The sequence below is a fragment of the Monodelphis domestica genome, chromosome 2 (genome assembly GCF_027887165.1).
Source record: "Monodelphis domestica isolate mMonDom1 chromosome 2, mMonDom1.pri, whole genome shotgun sequence".
Taxonomy (NCBI): domain Eukaryota; kingdom Metazoa; phylum Chordata; class Mammalia; order Didelphimorphia; family Didelphidae; genus Monodelphis; species Monodelphis domestica.
Window position 1 is genome coordinate 200285984 of NC_077228.1, and position 22375 is coordinate 200308358.

Consider the following 22375-nt stretch of genomic DNA (forward strand, 5'->3'; position numbering starts at 1 on the left):
GTTTCAGCTGATTAGAAGTAGGGCTGGACCACAGTGTCCCTAGATTGGGATCTGACCCATTCCCCAAATCTCCAACACCCTTCCTCAGGCAAAAAAATGGACCCAAAGAAACAAAGGAGACTAGAGGAGGAAATAGAAAGAAAGGATTTTTCTACGAGAGTTATGCCTTGTCCCCAAACCCTTTGCCAATAACCCCTTTCCAGGAACAACTTGAGGGACTTCTGTTTCAGCCACTGAAGTGTTAAGTGTCCTGTTTTCCATTAAGGAAAGGAAACAATAAAATATGGGTCACATCCAAACTACGTTCAGGAGTTCTCTTTCCTGTTTATACTTCTTACTTCCCCTCCTAATGCCAATGAGAGAAACAAATAAAAATAAATAAAATTTTCAAAATTGGAACTCCTGATGTCTGAGCGTTAGAAGGAACTGAAAAGGAAAATTAAACCTTAGACTCTGGTTTCCTTCTCCTCTAATTCCTTCTCCCCTAGGAAAGGTTATGAATTCTGACCCTATAGTGAATCATTTAAGAGGAGAGTTAGAACCTGCACTGCACAAATCCAGCAAGAGAATTCTAGGGCCTGGACCAAGAGAAGAGACCCAAACTAAAGAGGAAATGGAAAGGAAAATGCAAAAGAGATGGGAGGCCAGTAAAACTCCAAAGGGGACCTAGGCCACAGGCTAGTTCGATAACTTCTTTGGGGGAAGGTGGGAGCACCTGGCCTGGAGTGGGATCAATTGCAATGAACAATAGCTCTTAACTAAAATGCCTCCTCCCTCTCTTAAAGTATATTTTACTTTAGATTGGGGAAGCAAAAAAGGGCATTGTGCTGAAAATATAATGTAGGATTAAAAATATAAATTAAGAAAAGATGGAAGGTGGACTATGAAATCTTTAGAGGAATCTTCTGAGAGATTGAAAGGAGAGCATGATATTATTATTGGTCTCTATCTGGATCTCACAGGAGGAACCAGGCAGTATCATACTAGGCTGCAATTGACTATTCTGAGAAATCTGCCCATATCTCCAGCAGTTGTCTCTGGGATGCCCCGATCAACAGTTCTTTATCAGAGTTTGAAGAACTTATGTTTGGGAGAACAAAAATGATCTACAGTTCAGGTCTCAAGCTCTCTATCTTGTGGCTCATAAGAAACCTTAGGCAAGGATGTATAACATTTTAGAGAGAACATGTTTTCAGGGGCAGTATTGGGGGTGGGGTAGACACAAGAAAACAGTATTCTTCAGAGAGGTTCAATCAGATTGGGAAGGGGGATGTTTCTATCTCTTCAGGTCCCCCCCCCCCCATGCTCTAACTTCTTGACCAGAGAAGGGAAGTTTTGCAGTAGAGTATCTTTTTTTTTTTTTAAGGGAGGGTCCTCCAGAAAAAAATGATTCAGGATTTAAATGGTGGTGGTGAAAAGGTCATAATAGAAGTAGGAACTGGGGTTAATTGTTTGAAAATATAGTTGTCCATGATCCCACTTTTCATGCTAAGAAAAGAGACTAATGTACTTTGGAAGGGATTTTTCTTTGAAATGGAAGATGAAAACCCAGACCACAACAAAATGTTCCTCTCCTATCGTCCAATTTTCCTTCTTGTCATATAAAGGTTTAAGAACCTCTAATTTATGTAAACTAGGGAAAGAATGAAAGAGAGAAAAGGTGGAAAAGTACATTAGCTATCATTTTAAGTGAGAAGTGGAAACAGGAACTGTTTCCTTGTCGGAGCAAAATTTGAACCTTTCAGATAATTGGGATATGGTAGAGTCTTTCTAACTCTCTCCATGTCCAGTTCCAACTCATCACCAGAGAGAGGGCTGAGTGATTAAAAGTTTAAATAATAGTACAATTACGGGATGAATAGGTATGTAGGGAGGTGAAGGGAGAGGGAATGGGAAAGCTGAGGGAAGGGGTTCAGTCTGGGGAAAGGCCTTCAAGCCTCCAGGCCAAGAAAATTGCCCTTTATTACATGCCAAGATAAGAAATAAAAATCTTAGAGATCTTATATGTTCCCAATCTCTGGTATCAAAACAGAGACCTTTTTGGGTGTGCAATTAGTTTAAAAGGGGGGTGGGGGTGGAGAGAAGGAAACATCTCCTCTAATTTTCTCTCCTGGTTGTCTATTCTCGCCTCCTCTGGAGAATTCATATTCACTTTCCTTGAACTGATGAAGGATTTTCAGGGAGTTTGCTCCATTTTCTCCCAGGCCCCAAAACTAAAAAAGCAGACCTTTGTAGAGGAGTCGGAGATAAGAGTACCGTTGGACAATTTGGCCCTAGTTGGACAGGTTTCTTCTCCTTTCCTTCCCATTTCCCACCCACCCACCTCCAGTGGGCTTGGGGACCTGAGTAGGACGCTAACCCTGAAAATCTCCCATTGACCCTAAAGGAGCCTAAGTAAAGCTCTTGGGCATGGGGTGTAAGGCTGAAGTAAGGGAAACTGCAAGGCCAGGAGTTGACCTATATGAAACCAACATCTAATAACGCCCAGGGCCAAGCTGCAGCGGGACTCTTTATAGAACCCAGAACAGTCAACTGAGGTAAGCCTAGTGGAGACAACTTTCTTCTCCTCATACCCGGAGGCTGAAGAATTGCACATGTAAGAAGAGGAGTGCCCCCTAAATTTCTAGCACATAAACTTGCGACAGCCCCTAGACCAGAACCTTTCACCAGCAATCTCATTCGAACTTGCTCCCCAAGTTTGGGGGAACTTTGGAGGTTCGGTCCTTATCCAAAAGCCGGCCGGGTGCTTCAGCCACAAAGTTGACTTGGCTCTGGAAAAGCTCCCCCCAACATCTCGAGAGAAACTCCCCCAAACAAACAATTGACAACGCCCCAGATTTTGGACCTTCACAGGGCCCCCCTCCCTCCCCTGGCTAAATCTGCCAGTTAGGAGTGGGGGCAAAACAAGGCCAAACTGCCCCGCTCTAGCACTCAACAGCCGTGAAAGCTACCCTTCCCCCACTCCTCTCCTCATCTAACCCCCAAGCCCCCATTGCCCTAAAACACCAGCGAAGAGAGGGAGAGGAACCGGACTTACTCTGGAGAACGCTGGGCCTCGGGCCTCCCTCCGTTGTCTCCGCCGCCGCCGCCGCCACCGTCGCTGCCACCTCTGCTTTTGCTGCTGCTGAGGCCGGGCCCTCAGCTCCTCTCAGCTGGGAGAGAGCTCACCTACCTCTGCCCCCTTCCCCGCCACTGCGAGCAGTTAAAGTGTCACTTACATTCTCGAGAATGTGAAATATACCGCGCGGTGTCAACTCCCCAAAACCATAAAACTAACTTTATGGACCTCACGTGACTTTCTCGAGCCAGTGAGGGGTATCTGTCTGACTTCTCGGCGATTTTTACGATCTAACTTCGAGATAAAACCCCTATCCATTTGACATCTAAATGTCATAGCGACTTTTGGGATAGTTTGCTATCGATAAAGGAAAAAAAATAAAGGGGGGGAGGGGCAAAGGGGGGCGAACAGACACTCCTGGACTTTCGACCGGTCGCCTCCCTAGCTCTCCCCCCCACCCCCCAAGTCCTGTAAGAAGTTTGGCTAAGAAGGGAGAGATTGAGCTGGGTAAGTGATCTGACTCGACTTTACTTGCGGCGGGTGGAGGCTGGCTTTTGGAAGCTTGAGACAGCCCTGGATCTGAGCCAGCCAAGGTTGAGGCGGGGGAATGGGAGGTTTAAGAGGGTTACCCCCAACTCATCAGGAATGAGGGTCCGATAAGGTACCCTGGTGGAGAGAGACAGACACACACAGAGACAGAGAGACACACACACAGAGCCAGAGACAGAGAGCCAGAGACAGAGAGAGACAGAGACAGAGTTGGGATAGATGAAGGAGAGATGGGGAACGACAAAGAGGACACCATTTAAATCCAACCAAATTTCATTGGGCGGGTAGTAAATGATAATGAGATTTGGGGGCTCATATTTTACCACAATTTTGTTATCCTCCTTTTCTAAGCTAACCTCCAACAGGAACAAGGCCTCAAATCAGAGGACTTAGGCCTAAATTGACATCCCTGAAGATATTCAGAGGGGATTTTTTGAGAGATTAGTTAGGGAAAGAGTGGCCACCCGTCTGGGCTTCCTTCTTGCCAGTTTAAGTTTGGCTTTTGAGGCCTTTCAGTAGCCAAGCAGATAACAAATCTGTCCTTCAGTATGAGATGAAGAGGGAAGACAGTGGGACTAAGCATGGATAAGTAGGGGATAGTGTTGCGGTTCGGGAAAGGGGGAGAGGGCAAAAGACTTCTCATGCCATACAGATGGAGAGAGAATATTTGGGGACCATTTTGGTGGCTTTTATTTTTGTTTTTCTGGAGCCACTGAGTGAGGCCCAGGCAAGAAAAGACGAAGATGAGGGAGGTGGAGTAGGAGAGACGTTTATTGGACTTCAAGAAAAGCTACAAACAAATACAAAAAGCGTATCACTGAGACGGTCCGGCAAAGACAGATTTCACACAAAACACAGCATCCACTCGGCTGACTACAAACGGTCTTCAGGGCAGGCGGATTGGGGAGAAGGTGCACCAGAACCTAAGTATTCCAATATTTACATACTCTGGGGCCTCGAAGATTGGCCTGATACACACCTAGATTTTTCCATTTGATTAGACTTCCCCCATCCCTTTTTTGGAGGGGATCATGGGGAGGGGTCTCAGAGTCTCAGGCCCTGGCTTCTTTTGCTGAGGTTAAGCCTTGCACCTTAATATCTCTTCTTCTGACCAGACCCAGGCTTATCCCTCTGTAGCATTCCCACCCAGGATTAGGCAAAAAGGAACACCCAAGCCTGGAGGGGAGGAGGGGGAAGGGAGGGGGAATATATATATATATGTATATATAATTATATCTTTTTCTATATTCGCGGTTAATCAGAGATTATCTTTTTGTCCCCATTGAACGTCTCTCTCCCATCCCAGGCCCCCACCTAGACCCAACTGCAGTTCAAGTACAGAGATTCCAACCTATAAACGCAAATGCATCCATCCTCCTTTTATAAATAAGTTAGAACACAGAAGGGGGAGGGGAGTTCACATTAAACATGCGAGTTTCTTTGGGGGGGGGGGAGAAGCAATCACTGACACAAACATTCAGAAACACTTACAGGGTAGAGGGAGTCGTGGGGTGGGAAATAATAATAATTATTAATTATAATAACAATAATAACCAGTCCAAGGAGGTTGTGGGAAGGTAGGGAAGGGACAAGAGGACCTACGACCGAACGAAAAATCTCAAGCCAGAGCAATGCTGTGGCTTGTTCGCTTCTACCGCATTAGGAGTCGGTTCTAAGTCCACAAAGAGCGACAGAAAGGAAGAGGCCGGCGCCTGGAAACTGTGTGTGGAGGGACTAGGAGGTGGGGGGATTGGCTGAGGATTTGGGCTCCTCCAGAATTTAGGGCTGGAAGGCGCTGCCGGCAGTAGCCAAACTCATACTCTTCAGTTTGTTATCTTTCTTCCATTTCATCCGGCGATTCTGAAACCAGATCTTAATCTGCCGCTCGGAAAGGCAGAGAGCGTGGGCGATTTCTATCCTCCGCCGGCGGGTGAGATACCTATTGAAGTGAAACTCTTTCTCCAACTCCAGGGTCTGGTAGCGAGTGTAAGCGGTCCGTGCCCTTTTCCCATCCGGGCCGGTCATATCTGGAGCAGACAGACAACAGGGCAGCGAGACTACAAGGTTATTCCGGTTAAGGGGAGGAGATATCTTGGGGGGGGAACCCTAGCGTCCTCTGCACCCAGCTCACTAACGCCTTGAACCTCCTTCCCCCCACCCCACCCCAGTCGCCGAAATCCTAACTGGTTTTCAGCGCCCCCCATCCCTTCTCTTCCTGTATCCATCTCTGCAGGCGAATTAAGCTCGCTTTGTCTACTGCTTCTCTTCCCTTCTCCCTGCCTCGCCTTTTGCCTGGGTTCTCGTTCTCGACTCTCCCTAGGAGGAGAGGAGTCAGCCGGACTTTTGCCCTGATAGTGCCATTTTATTCCTTCCTCTACCCCCCACCCTTGCCTCCACCTTTGTCACTCCGCAACGATTCACTTAATATTGGGGGGGGGCGGCGGCACAGGATGATTTTATGGGTATCACCCCTACCCCCTTGTCCCCAAGAAAATATGGCCATTAGAAAAGAGGAACCCAATCTATAAAAATGAATTTTAAAACACTCTCCCCCATGATAATGTCGCCCGATTCTCTCCCCCAGGCTGCAGGGACGCCCTTTTAGACCTCACTCCTTTAAAATATATTTTTAACATATACATTTAAAAAAATAAACATCATCTCATCTTTCCTCAAAACATGAGAGCAGAAAATAGACATGATTTTCTCCAACCACCGCACCCCCTCCAAGGGAAAAAAAAAAAGCGAAAATATACCGTGGCTAATATGCAGCTTCCTCATCCAGGGGAATATTTGTGGAGTCTGTCCCTCCGTTGTCGCTGTGGAGGTCGCGATGGGTTCTGTCTGGGCTCGGCTTAAGCTGCTGCTATTTAACTGACTTGCTTCTTCGGGCTCCGAGGACGCGCTGGTCTCGTCTATTTCTGTAAAATTGGTGTTGGAACTAGCAGAGGTCGCCTGGTCGGAGGGGGACGAGGTGGAGGGCTTGCCTCCGTGGTTGTCGCTGTTGGAGCAGGGCAGGGACTCAGGAGAGGACAGGGAGCAGCTTGAAGCCTGCCTGAACCGGGACTCCTGGCCCGGCGAGGGGAAGGCACGCGAGGTCTCCCCCACCGCCCCAAAGTGGCTGGAGGAAGCTGAGGAGCGGTTGATGCTGAGATCCATCCCATTGTAATTGTAGCCGTAAGAGCTGGTATGCATGGTAGCAGAATCCCTGTAAGAACCATTCAAAGAGCTGCTACTGCCATAATTTAGCAACTGATAGTCCGGGCCATTTGGATAGCGCCCCGAGAACGAGTTTACAAAGTAAGAGCTCATTTGGGTTATTTTGGAGGGCTTGATTTGTGGATCGTGGTCGTTATAACCCTGTGCTTCACGATTTATGATGTATTAATGAATTATAGCAATGCACTGTACTTCGTTTTGCTATGTATGCGGCCAAATATGGGGGGGGTTAGAAGGGGGGATGGGGGGGCGTTGGGGAATCACGTGCTTTTGTTGACCAGTCGTAAATTCTCGCTGATGACCTCAAGAGGTAATTCATGCTCTATGGTTACAAATAATGACGATCTGAGAATCGTTAGGGCCGATTCAATGCAAGCCTTCCAAAAAAAAAAAAAAACTGAAGGGGAGAAACAGAGCTTCGTTGGAGGCAGCCTCTTAGCATAGCGCGCCACCTCCCGGCGACAGTCGGAAGTGCAGGCGGCGGCAGGGATGGCGGCTGCTTCCCTCCCTTGAGGGAAGAGGAAAAGGGACTGTGGAAAGGAGCTAAGAGGGGGAAAGTGCAATCATTTGAAAATGGTGTTGAATTGACCCTTGCTACAGGGGGATCATTGATCCATCTTCTGTTATTTCCCCCCTTTAAAATGTGTATAGGAAGCTCAAAATGCTAACTCATTCTTTTCTCTTAGTCCCCTTAACCCCTTGCATTTCCCAATGGGGGAAGGGAGAATGTGCTTCAAATAACTATGTTCACCAATTTTCTGTAAGGCTCCAAGAGTGGGAGAACCCAGGCTTGGTCTTAGTTCGAAATCTTTTAAATATTAGGGTAGACCTGGACAAGCATTTGGAAGCTATAGAAGGGACTTTCAGAAGGACAAACAAGCTCTTTTACTTCCCAGGAAAATCTAGAACTTGACTCCTCTCTCTTCTTTCCTTTCCCAAAACTCTAATTCTGTCCAGGGAAAGGGAAAAGGTGAAGAATAGAAACAGGTTAAGTCAACTGTAAAGAAAATAGGGGGAGGTTCGAGAAGAGTAAGAAAAGTAAAGGGGATTAATTTGGATGGAAGAATGAAGGTTTCAGAATTTGGACACTGGTGAATTGGAGAAGAAAAGAGGTACCAAGATTACAAACTCTGTTTTGGGCCTCAAAAGGACTCCAGGACTACAGTTATTTTCCTTTCTGCCCACAATCCAGTTGAGTTTGGTAGGACTGAGCTTGTGGACTCCTGTGATGCTTTGTTGGATGTCCAGACTGTTTTGGAATTTTCAGAGCTTGCCTGCAAATCGTAATTAGGTGCCATATTGAAAGTGATACAATTATAATAATTAGAGACTCTGAAAAGAGCCCCACAGACCATAAAATGCCCTAAAGCTGGGGCAGCTTCTGCCTGGATTGGGAAAGAAAGAAAGTGAAAGGAAGAAATAAAGAGAGAGAAAGAAAGAAAGAAAGAAAGAAAGAAAGAAAGAAAGAAAGAAAGAAAGAAAGAAAGAAAGAAAGAAAGAAAGAAAGAAAGAAAGAAAGAAAGAAAGAAAGAAAGAAAGAAAGAAAGAAAGAAAGAAAGAAAGAAAGAAAGAAAGAGGGAAGGCAGGCAGGAAGGAAGGTGAAGGAAGGAAGGAAGGAAATCATTCTTATTTTGTGACAGAAGGAAATTGACAGGTCAGACTAGGTGTTTTTCGAGGGGACAGAGAGCAATTTTCTTTCTCCCTTTTTTCTATCACCTTCCCTGTTCATCCTCTGCTCTATGAGACTGGTAGAAAAACCATACTAAAGCTTTCTCAGCCACCCGAGCTTCCTGTTTGTATGTCGCAGATGAATTGACTGCTCTGATAGGGAACTGAGGAGAAAAACGGAAACCAAATCCCCTACCCCAAACCTCAAGACTAAGCAAGGCAAGAAACCATCCTTTCCTTGTCTCTTCTGTGATCCCCTCAGACTGGGGAAAAAAGCGGGAGAATGGGAGGGAAGAGGAACAATCCAATCCATGAAGCCTCTTTCTCTATAGCTGTTTTTATTCTGGGGGCCCTAATCCTCTCATCCCAGATTTTAGGGTCCTGAGTCTGGCCCTGGGTTCCTTACCAAAAAACAAGTAAGAGGCAAGAAGGCGAGAGGGCGGGGGTTGAGATTGGACAGTCATTGACAGAGGCCCCGAGGTTTGAGAAAGCGAAAGAAGAGAACAGATGTTGGAAAGATGTAGCTCTAGCGTTGGCGAGCCTTCCTCGAAGCCTTGGGGGAATCACTCCCCCTTGCTCCTCGGATTTATAATGTATATGGGGGTGGGATTCCTGAACACAATTGTCTGGATGGAGACAAAATGGGGAAGCAGAAAAGAAAGGAGAAAGCTGCACTTCAGGCTGTGAATACCATCTCCGAGTCCGCGATCTTGGAGCTAATGTGAAATGTGACCAAGACAAGCGGGTTGGGGCGGGAGGCTTCAGGGTATGAGACTGAATATATCTGTCTCAACTGAATTTCCAAATTCTGTCTTCCCCAGTCTATCGACCTGATCCTAGACAAGCCCGTAATCCCACCAGAGAATATAGGCGTTACATCGGGGTTTACTCGAAAACAGTCGGCGGCCCACCGAGACTGTCTTCAGACGGTTTAGGAGCTATTTTTCCCCCGGAAAGAAAGAAGTGGGAAGGGGAGGGGGAGGTCAGTGACCGGCCGAGTTTTCACATTTTTATTATTATCATTAATATTAATAATAATATTATTATTACCGCAGTATTTCACGTCGGAGAGCTAAGACAAAACTACAAACACAACACATAGAAAAATTAATAAAATAGAACTTTGTTTTTCTTCTGTGGCTGCTCCTCTTCTTCCTCCTAGGTAGTCTGTGCTCCTTCCAGTGGATTAAGGGGGGAGGGGAAGAGGCGACAGGTCTGGGGGGCAGGAAGAGGCCCCCCCCAGAGACCTCCCCTCTCAAAAGGGAAACAAAATTTCTAATTCAACCGTGCATGGGACACTGTACAAAATGAAGACGAGACGCGAAAAACAGCGATTTGCTTTGCTTCCGGGAAACACAACATGAACAAGTTCCTTTCGGTCCTCAGTCGGAGTACACAAACTAGGGACACCAGGTAGCTTTCGTGGGAGGGTTAGAGATGGAAGAGCCGGAGAGGAAGCCGTGGATTGGGGGTTTATCTGGGGCTCTAATGGCTAGCAGCTGACGGAGAAATCTGCAGGGTGGGAGCTCCATAGGGAATGGAATTAGTCCGGCCTCTCTGTGAGGTGCTTAAGAATCTTTCACCCACCCCCTTCCTGCTCCCTCCCACGAAGGCATCTGATAACAGGATGCTTATTTTTGTTTCCCCCACCTCAGTCACCACCCCTGCCATTTCTCTTCACTTTCCTTCCCTCCCTCCTTCCCTCCCTCTGTCCCGGTCCTTCCTGGAGATCATTCGGTGGACTTTTCTTCCTCTGCCTCCGGGCTAAGCTGGGAAGAGTTAAGCATCTTGTTCTCCTTTTTCCACTTCATCCGCCGGTTTTGGAACCAGATTTTGATCTGTCTCTCGGTCAGGCAAAGGGCATGGGCGATCTCGATACGTCTTCTTCGGGTCAGGTAGCGATTGTAATGGAACTCCTTCTCCAGCTCCAGGGTCTGATAGCGGGTGTACGTCTGACGGCCTCGCCGCCCGCTGGGCCCAAAAGAAGAACCTGTTATGTAAAAAGAAGACATTAGGATACGGTCATCCTCTCTCTGTTCCCGCCCCTGGCTGGAGACCCTAACTTCAGGGGAGTAGAGTTACCTTCCCTCTTGTCCTTGCTATGGTTCCCCCTCCCTCCTCTGGTCATCTCTCTTTCTCCACCTACCCCCTAACCTCTTGGCCTCATTGGTTTGCTCGTTGTTCCTTCATCCTCACCTCGTTTGGGGCACTTTGGGGAATTTGTCGCTTTGGTGGCTCTAGTGGAATTCTATCTGAAGCTACAAATCTGCTGGGAAGGGGTGGGAGAGAATTAAAGGTGTGATAGCCAGGTGTTTGTATCTCTTCCGCCCCTCCACCACTTCCACTTCACTTCCAGATGGCTAGCCTCTCTTTCTCCCAACTGGTGATAGATTTGACCATTTAATCCACAATGACGTGAATCGATCCGTGATACTCTGCATTAACGGTCTAACACTTTCGCGTCCTTCTAATGGACATCAATTTGGGACTTAAAGACAACAAATAATCTGATCTGATAGACACCTCTCTATGTCTCTCCTTATCTCCTTGATGATGAGAAGACAGGCTGTGATACACCTTTCCCCTCTAATATTACCTCTACATTCCATGGAGCATAGACCACTAGCGTCAACCTTCCCTTCCTCCATTTTCGCTGCCTGCCTTCCTAACGCTCCCGAGCAAGACATGACTCATTCCATTTCTAATGGGGCCGCTTAGGTGGGAGTAAGAGAAGGGGGTCGTGAGAACGGGGGAAGGTGAGGAAGGCAGGTAGCAGGAAATATTTCCCCTTTCCTCCTCCATTGTAATCTTCCCTTCTCTTCTTCCCTACCACCCCCCATCTCCGCGCCCCCCACCACACCCAATGCCTCTCTCTGGATGTCTAGGAAGGGAGGGTCTACAAAGTTTAGAACTCCTACTATGAGAAAAGAGAGAAGCCCATCTTCACTCTTTGCCTACCTGGAACCCCTCCCCCCTCCAACACACCTTTCTGGGGAGAGCCCCCTGGCCCAAAGGGGAGGGAAGAGTGAAAACTTGGTGAAAGCCCCGGGTTGTTTCCTGTTCCTTTGGGGAGGGACAGGACTTGACAGGCCCAGACAGGCTAAAGGGTCAGGGGGAGAGAGGAAAGTCTTGAAAACCTCACTCACTGTTGCATGAATTCATCCGCTGCATCCAGGGATAGACGGGAGTAGAACACTTCTGCTCCTCACTCTCTCCGAAAATATTTTTGTCCTGGGCGCAGTCGGACTTCCTCGGCTCGGGATGGAAGGGGGCAGGGTCTTCTCCGCTGGAAAGGGCGCAGGCAGATTCTTTCTCCCTATAGAAGCCGGTTGGCCCGTAGTCACAAGTCGCAGCCCGGGCGTAGCCCCCACTCGCCGGTGGGTAGTAGGAAGAGGAGGCAAAGCCCTTGTCCTGGACTGCCCCGGTCCCATACGCCGCGGGGTAGTGTCTTAAAGGATCCGCATAGCCCGAGGAGTACAGCGGGAGCTGACCCAGGAATGACTCCTGTCCGTTGGACAGAGTAACCGGGAAGGTGGAGTTCACAAAATAGGAACTCATTGGGAGGGGAGGCGCGGCCGGTGCTGCTGAGCGGGCTTTTATGATTTGTTGTGTTTTATAGTCCGAGCGCCTTAGCTATTAGTAGTATATCCGAGATTGGGTTTTAGCTGAAGGGGGATGGCGAGGTGCCAGTGAGGGACAGAAGGAAATACAACCATATGATCAAACACTGACCAATAGCAGAGGCAGGAATTGCCAAATAGCACCCATGAGGAGCAGGGCTCGCACGAGGGACCCCGGCGCACAAACCTATCAACCTCTTTTTTCTTCTTCTTATACTACTTCTTGTTCTCTCTCTCTCTCTCTCTCTCTCTCTCTCTCTCTCTCTCTCTCTCTCTCTCTCTCTCTCTCTCTCTCTCTCTCTCTCTCTCTCTCTCTCTCCCCAACAGAAACAGAACGCACCCTTCCCCACCTACGTAGGAGCTGCGAAAGAGGCGTCTGTTACCGCTAAGAGGTGGGGGGGCGGGGAGGAGGTGTGTGTGTGTGTGTGACTTGGAACAGAGACTACCCCCCATCTAAGAATGATGAAATAAATATATCCCCTCTCCTGTTCCTCCCCTTCCTCTCCCCCACACGAGATGGGGAAAAGTTAATTGTTCTAAGAAAAGTTAACCCCTGGGGTCCTTCTGACCCCCGTTCCCCAAAGGGGAATATGTGGGGAGGAAAGATTCGAGTATCCTGTTGAGATGGGCTGAAGAGAAAAGGTTTTATTCTTTTTTTCCTCTCTCTCTCTCTCTCTCTCTCTCTCTCTCTCTCTCTCTCTCTCTCTCTCTCTCTTTCTTTTTTTTAATGGAGGAAGGAGAGGATCGGAGTTCTCAGCTGTCTAATTAGCTTCGCTTTCAGGAAGGGGGGGGGGTGGAAACCGCGGCCCCTGGTTTCAAAAATTGTCTTTCCTGTTTATCTGATCGCCAGCTCTCAACCCAGCCCTGGTCTCGAATTCCTGCCTCTCCCCAACTCTTTGTGTGTTGGGGGGTGGGGGGGTGGAGGGAGGAATGGAGACAGTTTGAGCCTAGCCTCTGGAGGGAGGGAGGACGGGAGACAAAATCGTGAAAAAGGTGTTCGTGGAAGGGTGGGCAGGGGAGGATACCAAAGGGTACCCAGTCCTGGACCGTACCCTCTCACGTTTTCATGATGCCCTCTGGGCCACCGTCGCCTTCCTCCCTGGAAGAAGGCTGCGATTGCATGAACAGCGATCTCCCTCACTGTCCTTAGCAGATCTTAGCAAAGTAGGGGTACTGGAAGTAGGGGTGTTCCCATTTCCCCTTTCTGTAGTCAGGGGCAAAAAGGCAAGAAGGAACCCTTGCCTGGATTTTCTCTCTTTTTCAGATCCAGTTCTTCCTTCTTCCTTTCCACCTCCCAAGAAATTTAAAATAGCTGGTCCATAAATTCTTACCAAAAAAAAAAAAAAGTGTTTTGAGAAGCCTCAGGGCATCAGTATTTTTTTTTAGGTCAATAAAGTGATGAGAATTTCCCTCCACTTGGTTCTGTCTCCTCAAATTCTTCCATGCTCCTAGGGGACAGGGAATTGTCGCAACCAAATTTCCTCTTCTTTCAGTTTTCTCGGAGGAGAGGGTATGGAGTTTAAAGAATCTATAATGGCGTTTTGTTTGTTTGTTTGTCTGTCTGTCTGTTTGTTTGGTGAAGGGGAGGAGGTAGAGTCCGTAATTCGGACAAGTCTTAATGGAATAATCAAGAAAATATATTTGGATTTCCTCTTCCGCTCTCCTAATTATCCATCCCCAGCAATTTCAAACCCTTTCTGGATCTATCTGTCTCTTTCTCAAAATCCCCTCCATTCCATGCCCCTTAGGGTATGCAACCCCAAAAGCTTTCGGTCCAAGCTTTTGACATTGCGTTTTATCTCACATCCTTCCCTCCTCCCCTTCTCCCTTCTGGAGAAGTTGAATATTTGTACATTTGGAGGCATACTGCGGGGTTAATAAATTTTAAAACATTCTGTTTACACGAGGGGAGTCAGGCTTGTCACAGACAACAGCTCTTCGGGAGTGCGGGCCACCCCTAGACAATCGGGGAAAAGCAGCCTCTATAGCGGAGGGTGAACTAAGCTTTTCTTGCTTAACTGCCTAGGCTCTAGCTCGTCTCTTGTCACGGTCTCGCTTTGTGTGGGAATCGGACCCACGCCCAAGTAAAAGCAACCATTTAGGCAAGGAATGAGGGTGTCAGGGAAAGTGGGGGGAAATCCACGGACCACTGTGCTGACAGAGTGTGGGGGATGGAGGGAAGGTATGTAATAAATGGAAAAGTTGGTCGGAAGAAAAGTGACAAACGAGATATTAAAGAACATGGAGAACTTCCAGGGTTACAGACCCGACTTTTCCCCAAGTTCTCTAGCCCCCCAAATCCAGTTTTTTTTGTATTTTTATAAAACTTAGAAGATTTAAGGGAAAAAAACAAAACAAAATAAAAAAGACCTTGAGAAAGGTGGGAGAGAATGCCCAAAAGACAGCAATCGATCTGGCATCTCCCCATCCTTATTGGAAAAATGAATTCCTGATAATTGAATGAGTAAATATTCAATCCAAACTGATTTTGTCTGCTTGGTGGTGATGAGAACTATTAGTTTCTGGAGCGAATTAGGGGTATTTGCTGTTTGCCCCACCCTTTCTCTCTTCCCCTCCCCCTGAAAAGACCACCTGGAATTGAGAAGTGTTCCACGGCAGCAGTCCTTTCTTAATTTTTCACTGGAAGGCATTGAGATTTGGTCTTCCCAGCTTGGGAATAGCCGTGCCTTGTTTTCTGGGAGTTGTAAGGACTAGACGGAGAGTGTGGAAGAGCTGGAAAATTCTAACATCAACAACAATAATCTCTAAGTTCCCTACGACTCTCGCCAGTTGCCTGTCGGGTTGTCAGCTCCAACTGCCGGGGTCCAGGGGCGCCTGGAGCCGGCCATGAAAGAAAATTGCGGCTCATTGCTCTTATCTAAGCCGAGAGGTATTTATGGGCGTTTATTCGTCTGATCCGTTTGTTTGGGATAAAGACCAGGCCGGGAGTGCCTGGTCTGAGTCGCAATAGACTCTGGAGCCAAATCCTAGTGGATCTGTTTGTAGCTGTGTGGATCTGTCTGGAGATGCGGGTGCATAAGTAAATAGACACATACATATATTTGTGCGCCTGTAGGGAGTATCTCAGAGTAGCAGTAAGTCAACCTACAAATGAGTACAAAACAATGCGCGTGTGTGCCACAGTCTGAAGTATACACACAGTTAGGTCTTTGTATATGCACCTGGTGGGGAGGGTCTTAACATGGTGTCCATTGACCTTTTAAGGAATCCTTCGAAGATTTCAGGGGGTCTGTGAACTTCAGTTGGAAAAACTGCATTTTCATCATTAATCTCTAATTGAAATTTAGCATTTTACAATTATTTAATCCTATTATTATGAGAAGAGATCTATAGGTTTTAAATCTTTAATCTAGTATATCTAAATTTTATGACATTACTACCATCTATCTAGTTTAGCTATCTGGGAATGTGTAGGGTTAATTTTGAATATCGTATATTATAGCTATATATATATATATACATATATATGCAGACATTGGAGTCTTCCCTTAGAATATCCTAAATCGGGCTTCCTCGACTGATAAAAATCTTCTACTTAAGTCTAGTTTAGAAAAGGAGGAATGTGGAAGTACATTGAAATTGAAAGGTCTGCCAGTCACCTTTCCTTGAGATAATAGATCTCTCTAGGATGCCCAACCTTCCTTAGGTTGAAGGTCTTTAATTAGGCATCTAGTCACCCACTTGCACTAAGGAATTCTGCTTCCCCCTCCCCAATACTATTTGTAAACTTAGGGGCCACTCTAAATTATAGCAGAATATGGGAATTTATGGAAAGCAAAGGCAGAATAGCACAGAGAAAAATCATGTAAGAGTTTTCCAAAAGATTGCCCTAAACCTTAAATGCTATACAAAGACCTAATTTGCATTATGGAAATTGACACTAGGAGCCTCTTATTTTCCTTGGGGGTGGGTTCATGAAGGCTCATTCCTTTCTCTATGCTCTCCTTTCTTCTTCCAGACTGTCCAAACCCCAGTCACAGATGTGAGGCCCTCTTCACTTCCTGGCCCCACCACTCTCATCCTCTTCTTCACCCTTATCCTCACCTTCATCCCAGGCTAATCCTGAAAGTAGAAGCTGAGTTTCCCTCTCTAGTAGAAAAGAGACAGAGCCTTTTAAGTGTCCTTAGCTCCCTCAGCCCCCTCGAGTGAAAACACAGCGGTGGTCTTAAATCAGGGGACTTATTGAGGCAATAAAGTCTACTCACATGAACAAGGCTCTTGAAAGGACAGCAACTCTAGTTAGAGATCCCTGGCCAACCCGAGAACAACAGAGGTGCCCTTCCCACAGTCCCTACAAGGAAAAATCCCTAATATTTCTCTCCCCTCCTCTCTACTCCTCCAAGGTAGGTAGATGAGGCCCTGGGTTACTTTATTCTGAGGTATTGGGGATAATCTTTAACTCCTCAACCCTATTTTTAAGAGGGTTTTTTTAGGGGGGAAGGAATTTGTCACCCATCCCTCATTCCCCAGATCTAAGGCCCTGGCCAAGTACTAATGGGTGGATTGTACCTTGAAAGGAAGCAGGCAAAGCCTGCTCTCTGGCAGTTGTGAAAGGCCTAAGCTAATCAGTAACCCAAAAGACTGGGGCAAAAATCCAAAAGTACCCCTATAAGTGTTGTCTCCCTCCCCCTTCAAATAATGCCTCTGGCAAAATACCTTAGGATTAAGGGGAAGAAGGTTCTGCAGGGAAGAAATGAGCAAATTATTTATTATTAATTCCTCCTTTCACATAAAGAGCCATATACACATACACTCAGTATTTTTCTCAAGCATAATTTGCACTCATTTCACTTTCTAGAGGGGCATGGGGACTGCAGTAGACAGCAACACACAGTTTTAGACACCAACAGTTGCCAGGAAACTATGTGTTATTCTCCCCCCACCCAATGAACCAGTAAAATACACTGGCCAACCAAGAAAAAACAAACCCAGTCTGTCTTTTGACAACGAACTGTAACTGCCCCAGGCCAGCAGCCTCCAGAGTAGCCCCAGGTTCCCTTCCTCCTGGTTCTGGCCCACTTGGCCAGTATGAAAATCAAATAAACCTTTAGCAGCTGAATATCACTCAACCTATCAGGTCTGGCATCTTAACCTGCAACAATATCCTTCCAACCTCCTTCCAGTACTTTCCCTCTCTCTCTCTCTCATTTCCTTATTTCTCTAATAAATCTATATAAAATGAATTTCACACTCATAATTTGGCCTTTAGCAAGGTGAAAGGCAGATGGAAGGAGATCCCCTTATTTTAGGAAATATATTGGGGGGTTGTGAATGGAGAGGGGGAGAGAGAGAGAGACAGAGAGAGAGAATATTGAAGAAAATAAACAGAAAAGAGAAGGAGCAGAGATCAAAACACCTTCAGCTTCCACTCTTGCTTACAGTAGTAGTTTCAACAGAATTCACCGAAGGCAAGGATCTTAGAGGGAAGCTGTTACTCTCTGGACAGTAGATGGCAGCAAACTGCATAATTTGGGCCAAAGCGAACTGTTAAAAGGGCGATTTATAACCCACCAGGGCTTCCAGAGAAAAGGACCTTCCGTTTCCCTGGGATTTGTTGTTGCTGTTGTTGTTTTTCCCCCTTTAAAATATACAACAAACGTTGTGTTTATACGGCGAGCTATCCCGCGCCAGCCACTTATCCGGCTTATCTGCCAGACGTTCCATCGGTTTAGGCTACCAGAGCAGCATAGAGGCGCACCCCAAGTTGGCCAGCCCTACTCTAACCCCTCAGCTGCCACAAGTGGCTACAGAAGCTCTCTTTAGGGTGCACTGAAGTAAGACTGGGGTACGTGTATTCCCACTCCTCTCTCATTTTCTTCCTCCCTAGGTAGGTGAGAAACGCAAGATAGCGAGTGAGACACCCAGTATCTAGTTGGGGGGGGGGGGATGCATACTGCATACCCACAGACCACACTAACTCCCAATCCATCCTGGCCTTCATACTCACAGGTCATACGGCTCTGTTCTCCCCAGCTTCTGTACAAGGAACCCCCAGATGCCATTTTTTATTGCCTCAAGTCTCGGCTTACACCTCCTTCGATCCCACAGCTATTTTCAGAATCCCCTTTGCTAACCCTGATCTCTTTCTATTCCGTGGAGAGGAAAAAGACGTGTTTGGAAAATCAAAATCAAAAGCCACAAAGACAGTTTTCCTCCCTGAGAGATAGACAGAAAAGTCGGAATCCACCCTGATTTCCTGCCCCAAAGATGAACACACTCCACTCTGGCAAATCAGGCATTCATGACTAGCTACATTAACCAAAAAAGCATTTTAAAAACATAACGTTCAAACCCATGAGTTTTTAGAACTACTGACACGGCAGATTCAAACATCAACATTTTCCACATATACCGCAACAAATATTAACGCGAAGTACATATAATAAACGAGACGAGCATCATATATGCAATACAGTATACCGCTTAGATCACAGAATAATTGTAAATAGGCAAACCCTTTGGAATATTCTCTGTTTCCTTTCCTTTCGGTTCAGGTACACACTTCCTGCCCCTCCCCCATCACTTTTAATGTCAAAATCTTTCCAGAAAGGAAATAATAAAGCTATTAATGCGAACTGTTTATTTCCCCCCTATTTCTGTCTCTCTCAGCCAGTTCCCCAACCCTTACACGGAGTCCCTGCTCCTGCTGCCCTTCTTAGAACCAGGGCCTCCAGGGATCTTTCCGATCCAGCTTGTTTCCCGTGCCAACTCCACCTGGACGCCTTGAAAACCCAGCGTCAGACAAGAAAACTCCACTGGCACAATTGAGGCGGGGGTGAAGAAGGACTTGAACCCTCAGAGGCTAGAGAGGTAAGAATTGATATATACTTAAACCACAGAGAGACACTCAACGCTTTTGGTATTCTCTCCCCTTATTCCCTTTAAAAATAAAATCTTTCCTCTTCTTCCTTTCACTGTCTCCTTATTCTTCCTCCTTCCTTCTCTGACATCCGCCTTCCATTCTAGAACGGACTACTCCCTCTTTCTCTCAGCAAAAGAATTCCCCGGAAATTGTGTTCTCCATTTACCCTGAGCCTGGGGGTTCAGATCCACCTTCCTAGGGAGGAGTGAAAGTGAGAGGATGGGGTTGGGCACACCAACAAGTTCAAGAAAAAAAATCATTAGAAACGAAAGGTAAAAAAAAGCAAAACGTAGAGCATTCCCTTACCTTTGACGACCGCATAATTTTTTTTCCCTGGGATAAAAGGGGTGTGGGGAGGGGGGAGAAGCGTTCAGTTTATCGTTCAGCTTCTAGATAATATTGTCCCAACCTGAGAGCCGTCGCTTCCCTCTCTGTGACTTGGGAGAGAGCTCCTTGCGTTTCTGTCATTTGCATAGAAAATGGAGTAAGTTCTCGCTTTGAAAAATGGTATCAGGCTGCGGTCCGGGCAGATTTTCCATTTCCCCTCCATGGCTACTAAAAATCCCAAATCAGCAAGCAAATTAGCTGAGAAATTAAAATTATTTTTGGTTCTCTCTCTTTTGTGTAATAATCACCCCCCTTCTCTACCTCTCTCTCCCCCTCTCTTGCTCTCTCTCTCTCTCTCTCTCTCTCTCTCTCTCTCTCTCTCTCTCTCTCTCTCTCTCTCTCTCTCTCTCTCTCCTTCAACCTATTGAGCTGATATTTGAAGTAAAAAAAAATATAAAGAGAGGAGAGCCCTAAAGGACGACACTGCTCCGACCCAAGGTGTGGTGTCCAAAAGAATACTGCATTATAACCACCAGGGAAATGATAAAAGTTCATGTTCGCGATTGCCTGTCCACATGACCGGCGCTGGCCAATCGCTGGATTCAACCACTCATAAACTTCTATCACAAAGTTGTAAATTTTCATAAAACAACAAGGAATTTATTGCATTTCTTCATGGCTGCTCCAACAGTAGTCCTTTTCTCCGTCGCCATCTTCTTTTCTCCTTCTTCTTTTTTGGGTCACCCCCAATAAAAGAATGAGCAAAGATTTGGGGGAAGGGGTTTAGAGCAGGGAAACAGGAGGGGGGGTGAGATGTGAAAGGAAATCTCTTCTGCCTATTCACGTTCCCTAAGGATCCACCCCCACTACTGAATTTAAAAAAAAAAAGCACACACACAACACACCCCTAATCCTTTCATATATATCCACATATGTATATGCTTTGCTAGTCTAGTGGGGTTGCAATGATAGAGAGAAATGAAAGCTTCATTGAGCTGCTCCACAATATTCTAAACACCCATACCCCTTTAACCCACCCTGAAATCTGGTTACGGAATGCTAGCCAACAGGCTGGAGACAGCCGCCAGGGTGCCCCAAAAGCCCCTGTTCCCTCGATCTTAGCCCAAATTTTCCCCCGCGAGAAGGAAGAAATAAGGTGAATCGGGATGAATGGAGTGGTAGAGGATTAGGCCTAACACCCCAAACTACCTCAGGTGAACCCCTGAAATTTTCCTTCAGGAGGTGGGGCGGAGATCCAGCAGGACGGCATTAAGGCCGCAGTGACAAGACAAGATTCCAAGAAGAAATCCAGACTTGCCGATAGGATTTTGGAGAGTTTGAGAGTTAAAAGGAGGATTTGGACTTCTTTAAAAGAAAAATAGCAATTTTTTAAAAGATGGTTTTTAAAAATCCATTAAAATATTTTCCTCCATTCTTCTCTGTTTTCTCTTTTTCTCCTTTTGGTGTAGTTCCACGTTAATATAAAACTAATCTGGAAGATTTACTAATATATCCCACAATTCTAATTGATACCCAACATACTTTAGGTACTGCCTGAGACTTCTGTTCGAAAATAATTGTATTTATTATTAGAAATAAATATACATTTTAAAAATACCTTCATTCCGCTAAACCACTAACACTCAGGAATTTTTGTGTGATTTAGAAGTTAGAATGAATAAACCAGGAGGAAAATAAGGACCTTATTTCTGTTCTTTTTCTTCGGATAGATGTAAGGGAATACGACCATGCTGGGGACCATAAGGAACAGAACTAAAGAAGTGGGGAGCCACTAGGAGCACGGAGGCCCTCCCCGACTGACGCATTGCGGTTGCCTCCTGGTCTAAGGAATCCAGGCACCAACTGACCTCTTCAAACCCCAAGTTTACCAATGCCACCTTAGGAATCACTTCTTCTCTTTTCTCTCCTTTTTCTTGCCCTCTGCTTTTCTTCTTTCTTTCTTAATTCCATTTACTCCCCCCCTCCCACCCCTTCTTCTCCACCTCTTCTATCCGTGGAACCATAATGAAATCAAATAAAAGAAATTAGGGCCGAAAGAGAGCTTGCTCAGGAAGGCGGTTAATAAAGGGAAGCTGGTTTGAGGCACTTGATTTCCCCGTCTAATTGCCTTCATTGGCTTTCCCTACTTTGATGTGGAACAGGATTTGGCGCTAATAAAATAAGGACTTTCGGTCTGGGTCTGCAATAAACTCATCTCCACACAAAATCAACCAAGTCTTCTTCCCTGCGTCTTCCTTTCCTAATGACCAGAGTGAAAAACATATATGTTATTTTCTTGCTGCTGAATTTTTTCAGTGTCTCCCTTCTCCCTTTTAATGTTTACTTTTTTAGGCCTGGCAATTACTTTAGGTTTTTTCTTCCTGTATTGTTATTATTATTGTTAATAATAATTATGTCCAGGCTTCAATTAAAAATAGAAAAAAGCAAATGGTAACTGGGATAAGAGATCATAGGTCTGTTGGGGGTGGGATGCTGGAGGCTTAGCAATTTAGGGGACAGATAAGGGGGAAAATGGGAGGAAAGAGAAATACCTGCTCCCCAAAGACCCAGATTTAATGAGGAAAAGAATTTTTAAAATACACACACCGAACAAAGCCAACTCAAGGGAAAATGGGGCTGGGAGGAGCAAGCTGTCCAGACATTTTGCAACTTACGTATATTTGTAAAGACACACAAGAAAATGGTCCTTTGTTTTGTTTTATTTCATTTCATTTCGTTTTGTTTTATTCTTATTATATTTTTAATCCCTTCCAAACATGTAGAATTTACAGACGATCACGGCACTGCCACGAACAGGTACGGAGTAGTGTAGGGGGTAGAGAAAGTGGGGTAAGAGACACAGGTAAGAAACGGCTTTTTCCGTTTTCTAAGCATTATATACAAAAAGTCTCTCTCTAAAAAGCTTTTTCAGAGCCCTGTACTATGAAAGGAGTGGGTGGAATTTGGGGAAGGGAAGAACTTTGGGAAGTGGAGGAAAGGGATGGAGAACAACCACACATTATGCCAGACCCAAAGTCCATAAAGATACCG

The 22375-nt window shown here is 46.0% G+C and overlaps 3 protein-coding genes and 1 long non-coding RNA gene across 7 annotated transcripts in view; 1 reads left to right on the forward strand and 3 right to left on the reverse strand.

The window, feature by feature from the left end:
* HOXB3 (homeobox B3) overlaps window positions 1-19437 on the reverse strand; it is a 62433-nt gene extending 42996 nt beyond the window's left edge. For 3 of the 4 annotated variants that reach the window (XM_016430524.2, XM_056816856.1, XM_056816857.1), the window contains exon 1: window positions 3038-3214. The gene's annotated coding sequence lies outside the window, so the exon portion shown is untranslated. Of the gene's footprint in view, window positions 1-3037; window positions 3215-19303 lie in introns of those variants that run through there. The other variant, XM_016430527.2, reaches the window with a different exon arrangement.
* On the forward strand, window positions 3406-21555 carry LOC103106316 (uncharacterized). Its single transcript, XR_001628071.2, has 3 exons — window positions 3406-3565; window positions 18745-18945; window positions 21055-21555. It is a non-coding gene; the product is annotated as an uncharacterized LOC103106316 (long non-coding RNA).
* On the reverse strand, window positions 4361-7019 carry HOXB5 (homeobox B5). The gene is made up of 2 exons (XM_001367108.4): window positions 6364-7019; window positions 4361-5634 (listed from the first exon to the last, which is right to left on the reverse strand). The coding sequence occupies exons 1-2, from the start codon at window positions 6917-6919 to the stop codon at window positions 5387-5389; spliced, it is 804 nt and encodes a 267-aa protein (XP_001367145.1). The 5' UTR covers window positions 6920-7019; the 3' UTR covers window positions 4361-5386.
* On the reverse strand, window positions 9491-12153 carry HOXB6 (homeobox B6). The gene is made up of 2 exons (XM_003340255.4): window positions 11641-12153; window positions 9491-10484 (listed from the first exon to the last, which is right to left on the reverse strand). The coding sequence occupies exons 1-2, from the start codon at window positions 12050-12052 to the stop codon at window positions 10225-10227; spliced, it is 672 nt and encodes a 223-aa protein (XP_003340303.1). The 5' UTR covers window positions 12053-12153; the 3' UTR covers window positions 9491-10224.
* Window positions 21556-22375: the final 820 nt, after the last annotated feature.

What these genes read in the sequence shown, in the direction of transcription:
- HOXB5 (XM_001367108.4), bottom strand. Translation starts at nt 6,919, where the DNA reads ATGAGCTCTTACTTTGTAAACTCGTTCTCGGGGCGCTATCCAAATGGC. An exon ending in GAAGCTGCATATTAGCCACG is followed by an intron (nt 5,635 to 6,363) that starts GTATATTTTCGC and finishes TGTCTGCTCCAG; the next exon opens with ATATGACCGGCCCGGATGGG.
- HOXB6 (XM_003340255.4), bottom strand. Translation starts at nt 12,052, where the DNA reads ATGAGTTCCTATTTTGTGAACTCCACCTTCCCGGTTACTCTGTCCAAC. An exon ending in GCGGATGAATTCATGCAACA is followed by an intron (nt 10,485 to 11,640) that starts GTGAGTGAGGTT and finishes TTTACATAACAG; the next exon opens with GTTCTTCTTTTGGGCCCAGC.